Here is a 22,416-nt window from a genome sequence, read left to right on the forward strand (position 1 = left end):
GGAGGGAGGTGTACAATCACATACATACGATTACCAGACACCCACTTCCTTATTCACCCCTGGTGGGTCTGCTGGGTTATGTTAAAGCTATACCTAACACGCACCACCTTCTCACTACCATATTACTCCTGTTTGCAAAGCGTAGGGTGGCCATACACTGGGGTAGGAAGCCGGCTCTCACCGTCAAAGCATGGTTGTGTAATATAACATATTGCCAAGAGCAGTTGACTAACTTCTGGGAACTCATCCTGATCCACTTCCATCCCAAACATATCTGGGAGCCATTTACCTCCTTCCTTCAGTAGAGGGACTCCAACTTGCCAGCACTTGCATCAACGCCCTGAACATCAAGTCAAGTTGTGACTTTGTACGTTTGCGCCTGGCCCCATAGAAGTGAGTCCTAGCGGACTTGACAATCCTGTTACACTAAGACTATGTGACCTTTCAATGTGATATTATAGCCATCTTAGTGTTACCCTAGACTCTGTGTTTGAACTTGTTTCTATATACGACAATTTGATCAACATCTTGTGTACTGTGCTCTGATCAAGATTGTTCACTTGTGGCAATGTGCCTTTGTGCCCCTCCCTGTCACTTTGCACCTCTTTCTCCTTGCTTCCCTACCTTCTACCCCGCTGACATTTTTGTCTTGTTCATTATGACAAATCGAAATATATCTATTTGAAAAAATGCTCATTGTTTGTCTGCATAGACATGTATTCCGTCTGCGCAAAACCACACTGATTACTGTAAAAGAAAAAGGAACACATTACCTGCTCTGTGACCCTTACAAGATATGATAGTTTGCACCAAGTGCACCTGATTATGACTGGGGCTATTATTTGTGATCCAGGCCCATGTTGAGAGTACATTAGATCCACCAGTTCCTGCTTTTGAATCAAAAAGCGACAAAACACACTTCAAACTGAGGGTCTGATTCTACACCCTAAGCATACTCCCCAACATCTTCAGGTGGCTCCCAGTCAATACCAGAAGGACCGTCACAAATGCCCTCGTCACCAGCAGGATGGACTACAGGAACGCACTCTAGGCAGAGATCACTGCATGCCTCCTGAAGAGACTACAGACTATACAAAACACATCCTCGACCTCCCCAGATGAACCCACATCACATCCCACCTCAGGAAGCTACACTGGCTCCCGTTCCAGAAGAGATGCCAGTTCAAAGTGCTGACCCACGCATACAAAGCCCCGCACAAAGAAGAGCCAACTTACATCAACAAACACTTGACCTTCCACCAACCAATCAGACACCTATGATCCACCTCCATCTTCCTCAAAGACAGCCCCCCCCCCCAGATACGCTGAAGCAACAGCAGAAGATGCTCCTTCTCACACCTGGCAACCAAAGCTTAGAACCACCTTTCCCTGCACCCAAGGACCACCCCATTGCTCCAGCAATTCAGGAAAGGACTCAAGACCTGCCTGTTCGCATGAACAGATCATCATGCAGCAAGACTCTAGTGACTTGAGACACTCACGGGTGATTTGCCATGCTTTACAAATCCCCGATTGATTGACAAACGTGTTTTACTCTCTTTCGTGTCACTTAAGAGCACAACAGCTGAATCTACATACAGAAGTGCTACACCATGAGCCGGCGAATCTTTAAAAAACTCGAAGCCCACTTACACTGGCAGATATTCCCCCTTCACAGGTGTAGTGTTTGTGGTGGTACCATGGGTGTCCCCAGGGTGGGGGCAGCGGGATGCCGATGTTGTGTGTATTCCCTATCTCTTCCAATGCATTCTATATCCTTTTTGTAGCCCTAAAACTACTTCAAAATGTTGGAATAAGAATGTAATAGGTCCTGAAAATCCTTTGAACCCTCCTAAATGTAAGGGAATGTGAGGGCAGTTTTTGTTCAGCAAACAATAGTGTTCATGAGGAGTTTTTAAAAAGTTAAAGTTTGCATGATTATAAAATGCAGCATTAGCACTGGTAATATTTTCCAGTTGGAACTAGGCATACTACGATTTTCATGGATGTAGGTGTGCATGCATCCATGACTCCTAGGAAACTACTGTAAATGCATGTACACATCATTGAATAAAAGGGCCAGGTTTTAGCTTTAGAAGCTGTCTTTAGCTCCGACTGTACCAGACTCTATTGGCTGCACTCAGAAGAGAGCGTTTCTCCCCACCTCTGACACTGGCTTCTTGCGGCATCATTCATACAGCCTAGTAGAAGTGCTTTCACCGGAAGGAACGAAGAGCTATTTCATGTTCGAAAAGCGCAGTCATCACACAGCTTGTCGCATGCGACTCTGAATTTCAGATAACTATTCCATACAGTAAGCAATCATTGTGCTACATTTCAATCAAGCATTGGCTTTCACGTGTTAATCAGAGCTTGTGCGTGCTTTTGGATACTGACGCCAGTTACTGGCTTTGCTAATGCGTGTTAACATTTTCTACGGTGGTGATTACAGTTAAATATATATTTTTCAAAAGACTTAAGATGTCCCATGGTATTTTCTATATATGCATTTTCGATCATTATGTGCAATTTTTACTACAGTTTTTGTGACCTTGATATACACAGAGAATGTTGTGTAATAGATAAAATCACAGGTTTACATGGCGTGGTTAGTTATTTTCCTCTTGTGAAAAGTGTTTCCGTCAGGACACTGGTGCCTCCTCGGAATTTCTGCCGGATATGCAGGAGCTCCCAGACTATCTGACCCCTAAGTTCTAGTTGAACCTTTGGGCAAATCTGAGAGTTCAAAACTCTAACAATTAACATGTTGGAGGAAACATGCCCGTTTGACACTTGACAAGAGTCAGAGCGGTTGCATTTGCTCTAGTTCCTTCTAAAGAGATATGTATTTTTAATCTTTTATCGGATTCACATTGGCTCCTTACACCGTTTCCGCTTCCTACCTCAGTGATCGCTGTTTGGATGGTTCCTGATTTTCAGGGCTTCGCTGATATTCTGTGTTTGACTTTATCCTGCAAACAAAGCGCCGTAGCTGCGTGAATGGTGCGTATGGGAAGTGGTAGACCTACCCGCATACCTGTTTCCACTAATCCAATGAAAACGCATTTAGTTCATCATTTAGGAACGCGATTGGGGGATTAATTCATGCCTCCTTGGATCTTTCCCTATGAATCAAGAAAATGGAACCTTGTGATCATGACTTTAGATACAGTTTCCTTCCCATACACAGCCTCAACAAACCTCCAGTAGGTCTTTCATCAAAGTACTTTAACCTCGGCGGGGTGACTATCCGGATCTACTGCTTTCTCAACCTTCAGGATCCTGAAAAAAATCCTATTATACGCTCATGAAATCCCTTGATCCAAATCAAGCGCTCTTTATCTGAGATCTTTGGAAGAGAAAAGCTAAAAACGATGCTTGAACTCATCTTCTTGTATGCTCAATAATTCCTAGTAAAGGACCTGAATGTCATTATGGGATATCTCTTTGATCTTCCCCATGCTTTCAATTTCTACCCTTGAGTATGCATCAATAACAGGCACTGGATACGCCACGATGATTATTTGATTGTAATGTAATGTAACATGAAGATTGTAACACGATCATTACATGAGACATACCAGAAATGTTGTTGATCAATTGTTTTTCGTAGATGCTATCATTTAGGATAATTTTAGTGAACTAAAAAAATGAAATAAATTGCAACAAATCAGAATGAAGAATTGGTAATAACATATTTACTTTAATTGTTGAACCTTTTGGGCATGAGTTGTGCACTTTGAAGTGTGTGACATGGTTTGTACACACCATTATGGAGTTAGTTGTCCTGACAGGAGCAGGTCAGGTTTCAAGGTAGCAGACAATTGACATATATTGTTTATCCACAGGTTAACGTGATTTGAAATAATACATAGGTGAGCAGGCTAGATCCATTGTTAGACTATATGTAATACCACCCCAGAGCACATATCAATAGCAGACTATAGGTATCACCCCCAGGAGCACATATCAGTAACAAACTATAAGTATTGCCACCTGGGGCACGCATCAATAACAGACTACATGCATCTCCCCCTCCGAGCAGATATCAATAATAGACTATATGTATCACACTAGGAACACTTACCAGTAACAGACAATACATCTCACCACCTCGGAGCACATAACTGACTCTATAGGTTGCCAACCCAGAGCACATACCAAAGGGAAACTATGTGTATCACCACCTGGAGCGTGTCTCATACATGCATCTCCACCTCGGAGTAGATATCAATAACAAACTATATGCATCACACCAGGAACACTTATCAGTAAGGGACCGAGAGCGACCTGGTCAGAGCCGGTCGCTCCACCTGCCTCGTGCCTGACCCCCGCCGCCACCGCTGAGCCTTTGGTGTGCCCCTGAGCTGTTGTGCCCCTCAAGGATCTGGTCTTTCTTGCGCTGCTGTGCCCCTCAAGGATCTGGTCTTGTGCATCATTTTATTTTTTAACGTATTCCTCTGCTGGCCGTTATTGAACTGTTGTGCCTGTTCGTTTGCTCTGCTTTGCTATATTGTCGTGCCCCCTTATTGCTGCCGCCACCGCTGCCCGCTGTAAGTCTGTAGTTTCAGTTTTGTTTCCAGTTACCATTTGTTGTGCCCAGTGCCCCTCCACCCCACTCCCTGCCGCTGCTCAGCCCAACCCCCGTCCCCTCCTGCATCTCCGCTCCTACCCTCCCCACTCGGCACCCCGCTCCCGCCTCCCAGCTGCTCCTCCCTCCCACTAGTAGCCTAGGCTGGTATCGACGAGACGGGGAGCAGTGACTCGACCTGACCTGGTCAGAGCTGGTCGCTCCACCCGCCTAGTGCCTGACCCCCGCCGCCACCGCTGAGCCTTTGGTGTGCCCCTGAGCTGTTGTGCCCCTCAAGGATCTGGTCTTTCTTGCGCTGCTGTGCCCCTCAAGGATCGGGTCTTGTGCATCATTTTATTTTTTAACTTATTCCTCTGCTGGCCGTTATTGAACTGTTGTGCCTGTTCGTTTGCTCTGCTTTGCTATATTGTCGTGCCCCCTTATTGCTGCCGCCACCGCTGCCCGCTGTAAGTCTGTAGTTTCAGTTTTGTTTCCAGTTACCATTTGTTGTGCCCGGTGCCCCTCCACCCCGCTCCCTGCCGCTGCTCAGCCCAACCCCCGTCCCCTCCTGCATCTCCTCTCCTACCCTCCCCACTCGCCACCCCGCTCCCGCCTTCCAGCTGCTCCTCCCTCCCACTAGTAGCCTAGGCTGGTATCGACGAGACAGGGAGCTGTGACTCGACCTGACCTGGTCAGAGCCGGTCGCTCCACCCGCCTTGTGCCTGACCCCCGCCGCTGAGCCTTTGGTGTGCCCCTGAGCTGTTGTGCCCCTCAAGGACCTGGTCTTTCTTGCGCTGCTGTGCCCCTCAAGGATCGGGTCTTGTGCATCATTTTATTTTTTAACTTATTCCTCTGCTGGCCGTTATTGAACTGTTGTGCCTGTTCGTTTGCTCTGCTTTGCTATATTGTCGTGCCCCCTTATTGCTGCCGCCACCGCTGCCCGCTGTAAGTCTGTAGTTTCAGTTTTGTTTCCAGTTACCATTTGTTGTGCCCGGTGCCCCTCCACCCCGCTCCCTGCCGCTGCTCAGCCCAACCCCCGTCCCCTCCTGCATCCCGCTCCTACCCTCCCCACTCGCCACCCCACTCCCGCCTCCCAGCTGCTCCTCCCTCTCTCCCCCCTCCACTATCCACTTATGACAGATGCATTTGCGCTCAGCGTTCACGCGCAGCGGGCGCGCCCTATGCGCGCCAAAGGCACGCCAAAGGTAAGCCTGTCTACGCCCGTCCGCGCCTGGACCGCGCCCAGCGCCAGACCCCTTGGCTCCCGCAAAAACCACTCCAACCGCCTAACGTACGACGCCGCAACCCTCTCAGCGCTCAACACCGGCCGTCTCCCCGACTGCCACCGAGCCGCCCCAGGACGCACCCATGGTCCCTTCACCTGCCAATCCAGCAAGTTCGGATGCATGAAGACCCACACTACATCCACAAACGCCAAACAGAGCTCTGACAACAACCACCTGAAGTGCATCCTGCTCAACACCCGCTCGGTCTACAGACACGACATTGAACTATGGAATCTACTAGACAACACCATGCTGGACGTCGCCTTTCTTACAGAAACTCATCAGCACCCGACATCGCCATAGCCATCCCGGACGGTTACAAGATCATCCGAAAGGACCGCATCAACCAGACTGGAGGAGGCATCGCCATCGTCCACAAGAAAACCATCCGCATCACGACCAGCTCCGACGACACCCTCACAGCCGCCGAACACCTCCACTTCCAGATACACACCGACCCCAAGACCACACTACGAGGCACCCTAATGTACAGACCACCAGGACCCCGCACACAATTCTGCGAAGACATCACTGACTTCATCAGCCCACACGCCCTCCCCTCCGAGGACTACATTCTCCTAGGGGACCTCAACGTCCACCTGGAAAAGAACGACAGCAACACTGCCACCCTTCTGGACAACTTCGCCAATCTCGGACTCAAACAACTGGTAAACACTCCCACCCACTACGCCGGACACACGCTCGACCCAATCTTCTCCTCCAGCAAACACGTCTCCTTCAATCACGTCACAGGACTCCACTGGACGGACCACAGCTGCATCCACTTCAACTTCAGAAAGACCATGACCCACCATCACCCACAACAAGTCCCCCGCAGAAACTGGAACAAACTTACCACCGACCAGCTCACCACATTACTAAACCAAAACCCTCCTGTCAAATCATCGGACCCAAATCAAGCAGCCATCAATCTCGCACAATGGATCACCCACTGCGCTGACGATTTAGCGCCCTTGAAAAAGCAACACAACAAACCAGGTAGCAAAAAAGCCTCCTGGTTCAATGACGACCTCAAGCACTCCAAAAAGAACTGCCGCACCCTCGAGAAAGCCTGGCGAAAAAACCCAACCGCAAACAACATGACCGCCCTCATGGATGCCACCCGCAAACACAAAGAATAAACGTAGGGAGGGTCAAATAGGGCTATATTTAACGACCAAGACTACTCATGCCCAGAAAATGACTGTCAACAAACGAAAAAGTGGCCTGGTCAGGAAACTGTAAGTGTGCCGCAACTGAACTAATGCCCCAAGACCATTAGTAGCACTAGAAGTGATGACCCAGGTCTGCTAGGAAAATTCCCATCAGCCCACCCATTTGGTGGAATGTCGTCATGTGGGAGATGTCACCAATCCAATTCTCAAACAGTGCACCTAGTCATGGTGCAGAGATGGATTAACATGGTGTGAATACAGACAACTGGGCTTCACTGGTGATGCTAATGGGGTGCAGTGCAAAAAAATTAAAGTGAAAAACGTGAAAGTAAAATTGACTCCAGGGGCCAAAAATAATTTTAATCAGTATGGCACTTGGGTCAAGATTAAAATTGCCAAAATAGTTTGAAATAATAACTATATGTGGGCAAAGTGTGTGAAGGTCGACATGTTTCAGCTGTATTGACTGTTGGTCTTAGCTTTCTTCAGGACCATTGGGAAACTGCGACTGCAAATCAAAAATGGTGATGCACGCTAATGTACATTGGATAAGTCCTACCAGTTCCTCTGAGCCCAGATGAATACTGTAGGAAGTCCAGAACTTTATGTATCTCCCAGCATTATGTGGGAGTACGCCTCACCTCACCCGGAACCCACTCGGGAAAAAGGGAGGCCCCGCTCTGTCCGTCGGTACCTCGATGCCGACGTCCGATTCTTTCTCAGCCATACTGATTAAAATTATTTTTGGCCCCTGGAGTCAATTTTACTTTCACGTTTTTCACTTTAATTTTTTTGCAACATTTTTTTGCACTGCACCCCATTAGCATCACCAGTGAAGCCCAGTTGTCTGTATTCACACCATGTTAATCCATCTCTGCACCATGACTAGGTGCACTGTTTGAGAATTGGATTGGTGACATCTCCCACATGACGACATTCCACCAAATGGGTGGGCTGATGGGAATTTTCCTAGCAGACCTGGGTCATCACTTCTAGTGCTACTAATGGTCTTGGGGCATTAGTTCAGTTGCGGCACACTTACAGTTTCCTGACCAGGCCACTTTTTCGTTTGTTGACTGCCACCCGCAAACACCACCAGATGATCCGATCCACCAAGAAATCAGCATTCAAGGATCGACTCGACAACAACGCCCACAACAGCAAATAACTTTTCAGCATCGTCAAAGAGCTTACCAATCCAAGCGCCGACACCAACGACATCACGCCCTCTCAAGATCTCTGCGACTCTCTAGCCTCGTTCTTCCACAGAAAAATCGCTGACATACATAACAGCTTCGGCGACCAGCCCACCCCCCTTTCCACCGAACTGAAACACCCCACCGCCACCCTTTGCGCCTGGAACCCGATCAGCACCGAAGACACCATCCGCTTGATGAACTCCATTCACTCCGGATCACCAACCGACCCATGCCCCCACCACATGTTCAACAAGGCCGACTCCATCATCACACCCCATCTTCGAGATATCATCAACCACTCCCTCAACACTGCTACCTTCCCGGAAAGCTGGAAACATGCCAAACTCAGTGTCCTCCTGAAGAAACCTACAGCAGACCCCACTAAACTCAATAACTACCGCCCCATCTCGCTCCTCCCTTTCCCTGCCAAAGTCATAGAGAAGGCCGTCAACAGTCAGCTCGCCGCCTTCCTCGAGTCTAACGGCTCCCTCGACCCCTCACAGTCCGGATTCCGAGCCAAACACAGCACCGAGACCGCCTTCATCGCAGCCACAGACGACATCCGAACACTACTCGAAAATGGGGAAACAGCTGCCCTCATCCTCTTAGACCTCTCCGCAGCGTTTGACACGGTCTGTCATAGCACCCTCAGCAACGTCGGGATACAAGGAAAAGCACTGGATTGGATCATATCGTTCCTCGCCGGAAGAACCCAGAGAGTCCGCCTCCCCCCTTTCAGATCAGAGGCCACCGAAGTCATCTGCGGTGTACCACAAGGATCATTGCTCAGCCCCACCCTCTTCAACGTCTACATGAGTACAACGCACCCCTGTCTGGAGCCTCCTTTTATCTTCCCTGCAAGACTCTTTCACAGATTTTCCTAATTTTCACGTGATTCTAAACCAGCCAGCTCTGTAAGGAAAAAGTACAGCTGCTTAACTGTGCTATGCCGTCTAGACGTCTGACCCTAGACTGGATAACAACCCCCGCAAGTGTGTGTTTTTTAGTTGAAGCAATTCTTCCTTAACAACACCAAAGTCTACGTTATAACACTCACAGCAAAAACATTATCTAGAGTGTACAGCAGCGTCACACAATCAATCCACAGCACGAGCCCATGCGGCAGAGGAAAGGGAGGAAATGAGAGCTGGCCTCTTAAGCCCGCCCTGGGAAAGGACATTAGGGTTTGGAGTACGGGGGTGTGGTGGGGGGCGGGCCAGGGATAAGGCAAACATGGAGGTGTACGTAAAGGCTATTTATAGGTGGCTGTATCCGAACAATTCAAGCTGACACTTAAGAGACAACCCCCTCCATAAAGGTGCGTCAAGGTCTGTCCTAGCGACCCCAGTGACGACAGTGTCTAGGTACTCACGAAGGCTTGGAATAGTCCCCAACCCACAAGTAAAAGGGCCCTCAACCAATGTCCTCTAAGGTCAGAACGACTGGAATGCCGGCTGAATGATGTCTAGGGTGATGAACTGTACTAAGGCACTTTTTTCGTAAACGTATTTTTCAACAAACACGTTGTCAATAAAACTCTTAAAGTTACGTTGCAAATCTTCAACAAGCCGGTCTAACCTCATGATAGTTTTCAGGAAACATATAGACATGTAAAAGGAAGTTTAAGTTTTTTAATAAAAGATGTAAAGATGATCTGTGACTCCAGCGTCACTTCCTGGTTTAAAAAACACCTTTGCATTTATACAATTGGGTGAGCCTTATGCAAAAGAAAGTAACTTTATCCCTCTTTGAAAAATGTCTGATTTTGCACCTGGTTACATTCTCGCACACTCTGGAGAACTCTGAGGCATCGCGGAGTGGCCACTGCCCAAGGGTAAGGTTCCTGTATCTTGAATCCTTGTTCAGACGTCACCGAGAGACCCTTTGAACGGATTGAAAACAAATGTCAGATGGGAAGGAGCTCTTATGTAAGTGCGTACCACAGAACTTGCTCCGAGAGGGCGCTAGAGGGAGTAAGACAGAGAGAGAGAGAGCTAGAGGGAGTAAGACAGAGAGAGAGGGAGACAGAGGGTGCTAGAGGGAGTAAGACAGAGACAGAGAGAGGGAGCTAGACAGAGACAGAGGGAGGTGGAGGGAGTAAGACAAAGAGAGAGGGAGCTCGAGGGAGCTAGACAGAGAGAGGGAGCTAGAGGGAGTAAGACAGAGAGAGAGGGAGCTAGAGGGAGCTAGACAGAGAGAGGGAGCTAGAGGGAGTAAGACAGAGAGAGAGGAAGTCAGAGGGGGCTAGAGGGAGCAAGACAGAGAGAGGGAGCTAGAGGGAGTAAGAGAGAGAGAGAGAGGGAGTGAAAGGGAGTAAGACAGAGAGAGAGGGAGCTAGAGGGAGTAAGAGAGAGAGAGGGAGCTAGAGGGTGGAAGACAGAGCGAGGAGCTAGAGGGAGTACGACAGAGAGAGAGGGAGCTAGAGGGAGTAAGACAGAGAGAGAGGGAGCTAGAGGGAGTAAGACCGACAGAGAGGGAGACATAGGGAGCTAGAGGGAGCAAGAGAGAGGGAGCTAGAGGGAGCTAGACAGAGAGAGGGAGCTAGAGGGAGTAAGACAGAGAAAGAAAGGGAGCTAGAGAGAATAAGACAGCGAGAGAGGGATCTAGACAGAGAGAAGGAGCTAGAGGGAGTAAGATAGAGAGAGAGGGAGCTACAGGGAGCTAGAGCGAGCAATACACAGAGAGAGGGAGCTAGAGGGAGTAAGAGAGAGAGAGGGAGCTAGAGGGAGCAAGACAGAGAGAGGGAGCTAGAGGGACCAAACCGGAGAGAGAGGGAGCTAGAGGGAGTAAGACAGAGAGAGAGGGAGCTAGGCGGAGCAAGACAGATAGAGAGGGAGCTAGAGGGAGCAAGACAGAGAGGGAGCTAGAGGGAGTAAGAGAGAGGGAGCTAGAGGGAATAAGACAGAGAGAGAGGGAGCTATAGGGAGCAAGACAGAGAGAGGGGGGGCTAGAGGGAGTAAGAGAGAGAGAGAGGGAGCTAGAGGGAGTAAGAAAGAGGGGGCTAGAGGGAGTAAGACAGAGAGAGAGGAAGCTAGAGGGAGTAAGGCAGAGAGAGGGAGCTAGAGGGAGCAAGACAGAGAGAGAGGGAGCTAGAGGGAGTAAGAGAGAAAGAGGGAGCTAGAGGGAGTAAGAGAGAGAGCGGGAGCTAGAGGGAGTAAGAGAGAGAGTGGGAGCTAGAGAGAGTAAGACAGAGAGAGGGAGCTAGAGGGAGTAAGACAGAGAGAGAGGGAGCAAGAGGGAGTAAGACAGAGAGAGAGGGAGCTAGAAGGAGTAAGAGAGGGAGAGAGGGAGCTAGAGGGAGCAAGACAGAGAGAGGGAGCTAGAGGGAGTAAGACAGAGAGAGAGGGAGCTAGAGGGCATAAGGCAGAGAGGGAGGGAGCTAGAGGGAGTAAGACAGAGAGAGAGGGGGCTAGAGGGAGTAAGACAGAGAGAGGGAGCTATACAGAAAGAGGGAGCTAGAGGGAGTAAGACAGTACCTAGCACCGTACATTTCCGAAAGAGGTAGTCCATGCGGTAAGTCGTGAGGGGGTGACACCATGAGTTACCCGCACCGGGTGACACCAACCCCAGTGACGCCACTGCTCCGAAGGACAAATCTTACGACAAAACGATGCGTGTCAAGCAACTTGTGTTCCCGCGGTCCTGCAGGGAGCTCCACCCGCACATGCAGGATGAACGAGAGGCCACGCAATAAGCCTGAGTCCTTCATTTAATAATGGCATGAGGCAGACAGGCAGATTTGCAAAAAGCTGTAACCTGAAAAGCCAGTCTCGCGTTAAATTGCTGTAAATGCCTGTTTGGGTGTCAGAAAGAGCACACGGGTCCCTACTTTTAAGGTTATTGTAATAGCTGCTATAGGGCATTACCACAGGAGGGCGCCAGGCTGCAGCAAAAGAACATAAGCACTGAAGGGGTTTGTAGTTTGTACTTTAGCATTTAATATGTATGCACTTACCTTTTTTGGAATGTATTGTTCACGATAGCATTGAAAACCAGTCGATCACCGACAGTGGAAGGTCCTCTGAACTTGAACATGTCAACAGACTGCAAGGTTGGAGATGCCCGACAAAGACGGCTATGGAAGACAACAAATAACAGACAAGCATTTGTTAGCAATAGTTCTTCTACAAGAAGGGTCAGAGAAAATATTTAACAGGTGTTGCATAACACAGATATGCAGCCGTGATGTATATACATTTATGGTAACTGATCTGGTTGGGGAGCTCCCCGTCCTGTAGAAAGTGCGCACTATTTTCAGGGAACCGATCGTTCCTTATCAATATCTTAAATGAAAACTTATATCCTTTTCTTGGTAAATTATAATTATTTTATTAAATTCCATTCATTTCAGAAATTCTTCGTATCTTCTCAACATGTTAAATCAATTTTATGAATTATACCCAAAGCATTTCGGGTCGTTTTAGGACCCTTCCTCAGGGGTCTAAGAAAATAAAAAATGGAAAACTAGTTAATCCCAAACATCCCAAACATCAATCAATCAATCAATCAATCAATCATCGTATTTATATAGCGCACTACTCACCCAGAGGGTCTCAGGGCGCTGGGGGGGGGGTCCGCTACTGCTCGAACAACCAGGTCTTGAGTTGCTTCCTGAAGGCGAGGTGGTCCTGGGTCAGGCGGAGGTGGGTGGGGAGGGAGTTCCATGTCTTGGCGGCGAGGTAGGAGAAGGACCGTCCCCCTGTGGTGGCTCTGCGGATGCGGGGGACGGCGGCGAGGGCGTGGCTGGTCGAACGAAGCTGGCGTTTGGGAGCGTAGAAGTTGGGGCGGCTGTTGAGGTATCCTGGGCCTTGGCTGTGTAGGGCTTTGTGTGCGTGGGTGATGAGACGGAAGGTGATTCTCTTGTTGACCGGGAGCCAATGCAGATCTCTCAGGTGTCCGGAGATGTGGCTGCGACGGGGGATGCCCAGGATGAGCCGTGCTGAGGCGTTCTGGATCCGCTGGAGTCTCTTCTGGAGTTTGGCGGTGGTTCCGGCGTAGAGGGTGTTGCCGTAGTCCAGACGGCTGGTGACGAGGGCCTGGGTGACCATCTTCCTGGTCTCGGTGGGGATCCACCGGAAGATCTTACGTAGCATGCGCAGGATATTGAAGCACGACGAGGAGACGGCGTTGACTTGTCTGGTCATGGAGAGGGAGGAGTCCAGGATGAAGCCCAGGTTGCGTGCGTAGTCTGTTGGTTTGGGTGCGCTGCCTAGGGCTGGGGGCCACCAGGAGTCGTCCCAGGCGGAGGGCGAGGGTCCCAGGATGAGGACTTCCGTCTTGTCCGAGTTCAGTTTGAGGCGGCTGTTCTTCATCCATTCGGCTACCTCTTTCATCCCTTCGTGGAGGTTGGCTCTGGCGGTGGTGGGGTCGTTGGTCAGGGAGAGGATCCGCTGGGTGTCGTCGGCGTAGGAGATGATGTTGAGGTTGTGCTGGCGTGCGATGTCCGCGAGGGGGCTCATGTAGATGTTGAAGAGGGTTGGACTGAGTGAGGAGCCTTGAGGGACGCCGCAGATGACTTCGGTGGCTTCCGATCTGAAGGGGGGGAGGCGGACTCTCTGTGTTCTTCCGGCGAGGAAGGAGATGATCCACTCCAGTGCCTTCTCCTGGACTCCGACGTTGCTGAGGCGTTGTGCTAGGGTACGGTGGCAAACAGTGTCGAATGCCGCGGAGAGGTCGAGGAGGATGAGGGCCGCTGTTTCGCCGTTGTCGAGCAGGGCTCGGATGTCATCTGTGACTGTAATCAGGGCGGTCTCGGTGCTGTGGTTGGCCCGGAAGCCAGACTGCGAGGGGTCGAGGGATCCTTTCTTCTCGAGGAAGGCGGCCAGCTGCTTGTTGACGGTCTTCTCGATGACTTTTGCAGGAAACGGGAGCAGCGAGATGGGGCGGTAGTTCTTGAGGTCGGTGGGGTCGGCCGATGGTTTCTTGAGTAGAGCGCTGAGTTCGGCGTGCTTCCAGCTCTCCGGGAAGGTAGCGGTGTCGAAGGAGGTGTTGATGATGTGCCGCAGGTGGGGTGCGATGATAGCGTCGGCCTTGTTGAAGACGTGGTGAGGGCAGGGGTCGGTCGGAGATCCGGAGTGGATGGAGTTCATTGTGCGGATGGTGTCTTCGGTGCTGATCGGAGTCCAGGCGCTGAGGGTGGTGGTGGGGGGCGGTGGTTCGGTCGTGGTGCTTGTCGGTTGAGTGCTGAAGCTGTTGTGTATGTCCGCGATCTTGTTGTGGAAGTAGGAGGCGAGGGAGTTGCAGAGTCTTAATCAAGTCTTAATGTATTTCGAACACATCGAAATATATACAAAGTGAACAAAAATGCATGTTCTTTTTAAGTGTGATCACATATTAAACAGTTGCTCAGGAGAACACAATGTTAATAACCAAAAAACGGAGTTATGCTACCAGGTTGATATGTACCAAACAATATTCCAATAACTATCACTGCAATGTTGTCCTCAAGCCTAACTCATTGTCAATTAAATGAGAACGAGCAATACATCCGTAACCAAACACTTTAGCAAAACATATAATTTTTAAAAAAAATATATCTTTTATTGATTTCACAGGATAAAAGACAACTGTATTGTTACATCATGCATTTGTCGACATCTCAAGGATGTCTGTCGTAGTTGCGGGACGTATCACAATTTGCAGTAGTACAGTGCTGCATTCAGCTTAACAACGATGCAATGCAAATGTTCCAGCCGTGTCAGTGCAGTAATCAAGATGACATCAAAAAGTGAACAACAAGGGATAAAAACAAAACCTAAAGGAGACTTAAGAGGGGGGTGTGGTCATCTATTGTGGGGGTGTGGTGTGTGGTCCGGGTCAAGGATCTGCCAGTGCATTGCGGGTACATGGTTGCCCTTTGGTGGTGACTGCGGGTTATCTCTAGGTGTCGGGGAGGGCCGAGGGCCGGTGGCAGGGGGTGTGTTGTGTGCTCGGGGAGTTAGGTGTGGCATCATCGTGGTGAGCACGGTGGGGCATCGTCGGTAGGTGCATCAGTGGCGTTCTGTGGTTGGTGTAAGGAGCCCAGCATCTCTTCCCACAATGTTGCGATCGGGAACTTACGCAATCCCGCAGTTTCCTCATTGTGTAGGGTGATGCTTTCTGCTTTCGCCCAATTGTCCATGGAAGTGCGCCAGTGTTCTTTAGGGGTGGGGTGGGTCGTTTCCAGTGTTTCGTGATCAGCCGTTTGGCCGTGAGGAGGCTAAGGTCCCAGAAACGAGAGGGGACTCTATTATGCTTGGTCCGCTTGTATATGCCCAGTATGCATGCTTCCCATGTGTGTGGTACCTGCATGGCGGTGCAGCGCTCCAATGCCGGCAGCACTGTCTGCCAATATGTCTGAAGTTGTGGGCATCGCCATAGCATATGCAGTAGGTCCGCGCCCTCCAGTGTACATCTCGGGCAGCCAGCTGTGGCGCCCAGGAAGTACAGATTAATTTTGTCTGGCGAGAGATACGCGCGATGTAATATGTAGAATTGGATCAGCTTAAAGCGCGCATTTCGTGGGATGTTCTTGGGGCCCGATAATATCATCGTCCACTCTCCATCTGTCCAGTCCTTCCCCCTGTCATCCGCCCATTTGTCTCGCAGTGGCTGCAGGGTATGTTGCGTGTGTGACAGCAGTGCTTGGGTCAGCCAGTGCACCACATGTGTACCGTTCCCCATGACGTGTAGGTGCTGTATTAGTTGGTGTGTGGGTGGTTCCTCCGCGATGCTCCCCCATCGTTGCGTGTATGCCATGACTATGGAGGCATGCTGTAAGAACTGTCCCGCCGGAAGACCGGTGTCATCGGCCAGTGCCCCGAAGGGTATCAGGGCGCCATCGGCATACAGGTCTGCCATGGTGTCCACTCCCGTGCGTGTCCAGTGTGCCAATGCTGCTTCCGTGACGACAGATGAGGCTTTGGGGGTGGCCAGGAGTGGTAACGCAGGGCCGTATGGTTTAATGTGTTTAGTTAGTTTTAAGCTCCTGGGGTAGCAGGTGACAGCTACGGCTGCATGTAGTTGTGATGTTCTCCTCGTGGGCGCCAGGGGGTGGAAGAAGGAATGTATTTGTGTATGAGACAGCATTTCTGTGGCCGTGGCTGTATCCACTAGGTTCCTACCCGAGAGCCAGGCTGTTACCCACTGTAATTGTGCTGCTAGATAATAGAGTTCTAGATTCGGCACTGCGAGGCCTCCATCGTTGACCGGGGTGTAAAGTTTGCGTAGGGCCACTCTGGGTCTTCCAGTATTCCAGATAAGGTCCCGGATCATGGTTTCCAGCTCTTTGAAAGTGCGGACCTGGACATATGTTGGGATATTAGCAAAATAATATAGGAGTCTGGGCAAGACGATCATTTTCGTCAATGTCACTCTACTCGGCACATTGAGTGGGAGCGTCTTCCAGAAGGAGATCTGGGATCTTATGGACGTTATGGCGCGCGTCAGGTTGCCATCCAGGATGTCCGGGGGTGTTCTGTATATGTATATGCCTAGATACTTGAACGTGGTGTGGTGTGGTGCCATGGTAGCCGCTCGCCGTGGATCGCGATCTCTGGGTCAGGAGTGTCTGGAGCGAATGCATATGCCCCCGATTTGGCCCAGTTGACTTTAAGGCCTGACATGGACTCGAAGGATCGGAAGATTTCTGACAGCTCCGGCGGTATGAGGGTGAGGTCTTTGACATACAAGAGTAGGTCGTCCGCATATAGCGACACTATGTGCACGCCGTCTGCCATTGGGATGCCCCAGTGTGTGCCTCTGGTGTGTAATACCTCGGCAAGGGGCTCTATTGCCAGTGAGAATAGTAGTGGGGATAGTGGGCAGCCCTGTCTGGTGCCGCGTCGGACTCTGATGGAGTCAGACATCAATTTGCCGGTGCGGACTCGCACTTCTGGGTGGTCGTAGAGCAGTCCGACCAGCTCAATATAGTCGTCTCCTAATTCGAATTTGCGCAACACTGATAGCAAGTAAGGCCATTCGACCGAATCGAATGCCTTTTCAAGGTCTAGAACCAGGCAACCCGAACGCGGCCACTCTCGCACTGCGTAGGTCTGCACGTGGAACAGCCTCCGTATATTGTGGGAGCTACACCTGGCAGGCACAAAGCCGTTCTGGTCAGCGTGCACCAAGGCAGGCACTAGGGCTGCCAGGCGTCTGGCTAGGGTCGACGTCAAGATCTTATAGTCTGTGTTCAGCAGCGCCAATGGCCTATATGATCCAAGAAGCATGCCATCACGGCCTGGTTTAAGGAGGGACATCAGCGTCGCCTCATTCATTGACTTGGGCAAAGCTGCGTCTTCCAGTGCCGCCGAATACACCCTGGGTAGTTCCGGGATCAGGACGTCGGAGCAGGCTTTGTAATACTCCGCCGGTAACCCATCCGGGCCCGGGGCTTTGCCGTTTGAGAGAGCAAAGATGGCCTCTCGCAGCTCATCTGCCACTAACGGGGCCCCCAGGTCGTCACGCTGGTCGTCCAATAGGACAGGTAGCGTAATTTCGTCCAGGTATGTCGTGATGGATGATCGTGTGGTCAACAGCCGGGACTCATACAGCGCACTGTAGTGTGCTACAAAAGCCTCGTGTATTTTCGTCTGGGTGTATACAACTGGGCCGTCGGCCGGGCGGATCGCTGTCACGGGCGACGTGCGCTCTTCGCGTTGTATCAGCCAGGCCAATAATTTTCCTAGGTTTATCCCCAGTGTGATGTGTGCGGGCTGAGTGGGCTGTGTAGTTGATGTGCTTCAACCGATCGATCAGTCTGTCGTGTTCCGCCCGTGCTTCCAGCAAGTTAGTGTTGTCGTCAGTGGTCGCTGCCTGCTCCGCCTGTAGTAAAGTCGACTCCAAGCGTCGGAGATCAGTTTCTAACTGGCGCCGGGAGTGGGCTTGGGTGCCTAGACAGTGCCCTCTGAGGACCACTTTGAATGCGTCCCATTCTATTTGTGGTGTTGATGCCGTGCCTGCGTTGTCCTCGAAATATTGCGCTGTCTGTGTGTTTATGGAGCTCCGGAACGGGCCATCCAGCAGTAGATCAGGCTGTAGCATCCATGAGGGTATCGGGGGTCGTGGTTGCTCCCATGTCAGGTCTACTATATGCGGGTTGTGATCGGAGTGTGTGCGGCCCATGTAACAAGTGTCAGTGATGTGCGGTAGGATCTCGCTGGACACCATATACCTATCGAGGCGCACATGTGGGGCGTGTACCCCTGAGTAATATGAGTAGTGTCTAGTGTGTGGATTGTGGCTACACCATGCGTCGTGTAAATCCCACTGTTCGGACCATGCCTGAAGCGCATTAGCAGTGTTCTGTGCCTGTGAGTTGGGTGGTGGAGGGTGTGAGCGGTCCAGGGCGAGGTTCAGTGTGCGGTTGTAGTCACCACCGAGTATCCAGGGGACTCCATGCCAGGGGGCCAGTGTGTTTGACAACTGTGCTAGGAAGTCCGCTAACCCAGTATTGGGTGCGTACACTGAGACCAGTACCAGCGGGTTACCGTCAAGTTTGCAGTGGATCGCGGCGTATCTCCCCTCGGGGTCTATGTGTGTGTCTAAAGTCGTCCAGGGAACGCCCGGTCTGACCCACACCAGTGTACCTTTAGCATAGGAACAGAAACCTGTGGCGTACAACTGCCCGCGCCACCTGCGTCTCAGTGTGGGTAATTCCGTAGTGGCGAGGTGTGTCTCTTGGAGGAGGGCGATTTGAATGTGGTGGCGATTGAGGTAAGAGTAAATCTGATATCGGCGTGTCGGCGTGTGTATACCTATCACATTCCACGTGCACATCTTAACAGTAGACATTACAGGTTGTAACAATTCCCACCACCCGGATCCCGCTTCTCCTCCCCGGGCACCCCATGTTTGCTATCGGGCAGGCGCCGTCCACAATCGTGCAGAGACATATAAGTGCACACCACTTCAGGAAGTATGAGGGAGGGGGGAGGGACATGGCTAACGGAACATGAAGCCATTGAACAGTATGAACATTAGAAATACCAAAAGGTCGGATGCGAAACGTGCTCCCGTCCATACTCTCTAGGAGAGCAACAAAGTCTAAGTTTAAGGGGGTGGATGTGCTATGCGCACAGTGTCAGTAGTTGCAAGTCAATAGAATTGTCGTTTGAAGGCTTGCCTCTATCCCGGGGGTGGCGTGCCAGTCTATCCCGCCCATGCTAGCAGGGGACCCCAGTAGTACATGTAGGAAATACCATACTGTACGTGTCTCGAGCCATCTGTAGCCAGGTGAAGTGTCTCTGGATCCATGCATCAGCCAGGTGTGAGTGTCCCGTGCTTCTCCCGGCCTCTTATTCGCCAGGGGGGGTGTTCAGTGTGGATTGGCCACTTCTCCGACTGTGAGGTGCTATGGTGTTGGTAGTTGTTTCGTGTACGTTCCGCTGCCGCAACGCTGCGTTTCCCCCCGTGCACGTCAACAGGTCCGGACCGCCGTGGCTTTCCTTGGTAACGTCTCTGAGGAGTGCTGGTGTCCCGGCACAGTTAGCCTATGTAGTCCGCCGTTTGTGGAGTGACGTCCGATCGGTTCCCTGACGCCTGTGAGTCCGGCAGACCATAAATTGCTTCGTCGTCGCTGGGAAGTTCCTGCATGCTGCCACTCGCCGCTTCGCTCTGTGCGGGGGACCTGCTGAGTTCCTTGACCAGGCGGAGGGCGTCCTGTTTCTCCTGCCTCGCGGCATCCGCCGGGGGGGGAGTCTTCGCCGCACCACGTGCGTCGGACCGCATCCGTTGGCGGGGTCTGTGTCTCCTTCTGTTGCCCCCGAACTGCCTCCGGGGCGCGGGACCCGTGGATGTTCTGGGGTCCGTGTCCACCCCACTGTCTAGCCATGCTTCCACGTCCGTTGGTTCTGTAAAGAAGTGAGTGCGCTCCCCCGCCACTACTCTCAATTTCGCAGGGAACAGCAGGGAGTATTGCAGACCCAGTTGTCTTAGGCGTTTCTTCACCTCTAGGAAGGAGTGCCGTTGCCGCTGTACTTGTACCGTGTAATCCGGGAAGAACATCACAGTCGCGTTTTCAATCCGGATCTCGTGGAGTTTGCGTGTTTCCCGTAGGATGGAGTCTCTGTCACGATAATTCAATATGCGGAGCAGCATGGGTCTTGGATTGGAGCCCGTCGCCAGGGGCTTGGTGGGAACCCCATGAGCTCGTTCTAACACGAAGTGAGGGGAGAGTGATCCCTCTGGTAGTATGTCTTTCAGCCACCGTTCCATGTGTTCCTCTGGGGTCCTCCCCTCCCATTTTTCCGGGACCCCGACTAATCGCACGTTGTTTCTTCGTGCCCTACCTTCCGCATCTTCGGCCCTGTCTTCAAGGAATTCCACCCTGTTTAGCAAGTCCTGGATCTGCTTGTGCGACTGGTCGGCTTGAGGTTTAAGTACCTGTACTTCGCTCTCCAGAGTCGTGGTGCGCTCCGATAATTTTTTGTGATCCGCCCTCAGGTGCGTCAGGTCTATGACCACACTGTCAATTTTCGTGGCCAGGGATGTGCGGGTCACTGTGATTTGTGGGTTGGCAGGAGTTCGTGACCGGGCCGGCTGGACGACGCTCAGTGTCGTCTCGTGTCAGCTGGGCTGCCGGGTTTTGTGGGGCTTGCGGTTGTTGGCCGGTGTGCGGCCTCCAGGAGTGTTGCTGGCGTGGTTGTGGGTTGCGCGGGTCTCCACGGCGCCCGCGTGGCGCCCTGGGTTACGAGGGCACTATGTGTTGTCTGCGCGCCCTTACCGCTCTCCGCCGGGAAATGGGTGCTCTGACTCCTGGCGTAGGCTTCCGGGTCCGCCCAATAACGGCGCCCTCAGGGCCGGTCGGTTCAGCCGCTCAATTCGGTCCTGTTCGCCTCCTGCGGCGAGCAGCGCCTACATATCCGACCTTCTGGGGCTGGGGCGAGTGTTCAGGCTCATTGGGCAGGCAGCAGTGATTTTCCGCGATTGACGGATCAGTCCGGGTTCCCTCCGCCCCAGGTCCGTACTCCCCCAGTTGGCGCCGGTCCGCTGCGTGCCGTCGCCCGGGGGCCCTGTGTCTCGACAGGCGGCGTGTTCCGGGTGGGACTCCCAGCTAGGTCGGGACGGGCCCCGGGCGCCGTTTACCTCCTCTCGCGTTGTGTGCAGGCTCTGCGAGTGGGCCGCTTGTTCGGGCCTGGCGCGTCTGGTGGAGCCCCGGCCTGTCTTGAGCTCTCGCCGATGCTGGATGCGACTTGGGCGGCCTTGTCCTCGCTGAATGCACGGTGCGGCGCAGATGCACCGATCGCCGCCAAAGTCGGCAGGGTGCCGGAGGATGATGCCCTACTGCCGCGCCGTCGGCTTTCGGTTGGCCAGAGTTCGTGTATTCCGGATAATTACACCGGGAAGGGGAGCTCGGAGCGGAGCTCTACCCCAAGGCGGCCATTCACGTTGCGTGCTTAGCCACGCCCCCAGCAAAACATATCATTGCACAACGCTAAACTATTTTGACATACTGGTAATGCTTAATACATCTTCTAAAGAGATAGAAAGCTCAAGAGTTTTGGAGACTTACTTGAAAGTCACAAAATAAACACTCTTGCACAAGCTGCGCACCGTTCTAAGCGGGCAGTAACAAACGCATTATTTTCTTGCGCTCTGTGATTAGCGTCCAGGCACTATCACGTGTAATGTGTGTAGCGTCGTGAGATGATCACGTGCTCCGGGATATTTTTAAAAAAATTTGAAGCGACCTAGCCATTAAAAACGTGACTCTTTTGTAAAGGTAGACACGTGACATAAAGTTGTGTGAAGCCATAGACTCTAAAAATCGTATATCTTCTTTTGCTGAGGTAAAGGTAACCTGTTCAAAAAAATTAACCAATGCAATAAAATAATATCGAAAAATCAGGGGCTGAAATGATACTGAAAAGATCACTTGGTTCTGTTGGTACTTTGTCTCCTAAAAACTCAATGGTAAATCACTTGATATTTAGAAACACCAAATAAACAATATCATCTGAAATAAAAACAACATTCTGAAAGGCGTTATAAAAAGCACAATAATTCGATGCGGTCATTCAACCCAAACGGCTGTAAAGTGTTAAATGTTTTGATCCAAAGGAATTCTGCCTTTAAGAATTGTTTGTGTGGGTCTATACCCGGATCTCTTCTTACTGCTTCTAGTGCAGTGAATCTCAGTTGTGACACGTTATGTCCAGCTTCTTGCCAATGCATGGCCACCGTTGACTTAACATTCCTTAACCTTA

The 22,416-nt window shown here is 51.3% G+C and overlaps 1 protein-coding gene across 2 annotated transcripts in view; it reads right to left on the reverse strand.

Annotated features, from left to right (window-relative positions):
* Positions 1-22,416, reverse strand: part of ACOT12 (acyl-CoA thioesterase 12) — a 546,146-nt gene that overhangs the window by 167,851 nt on the left and 355,879 nt on the right. For both annotated transcript variants that reach the window (XM_086960839.1, XM_086960840.1), the window contains exon 7: positions 12,186-12,305. In XM_086960839.1, the coding sequence (XP_086816965.1) occupies positions 12,186-12,305 (120 nt within the window). The remainder of the gene's footprint in view (positions 1-12,185; positions 12,306-22,416) is intronic.

Source organism: Lissotriton vulgaris, chromosome 3_1 (assembly GCF_964263255.1).
Source record: "Lissotriton vulgaris chromosome 3_1, aLisVul1.2, whole genome shotgun sequence".
NCBI lineage: Eukaryota > Metazoa > Chordata > Amphibia > Caudata > Salamandridae > Lissotriton > Lissotriton vulgaris.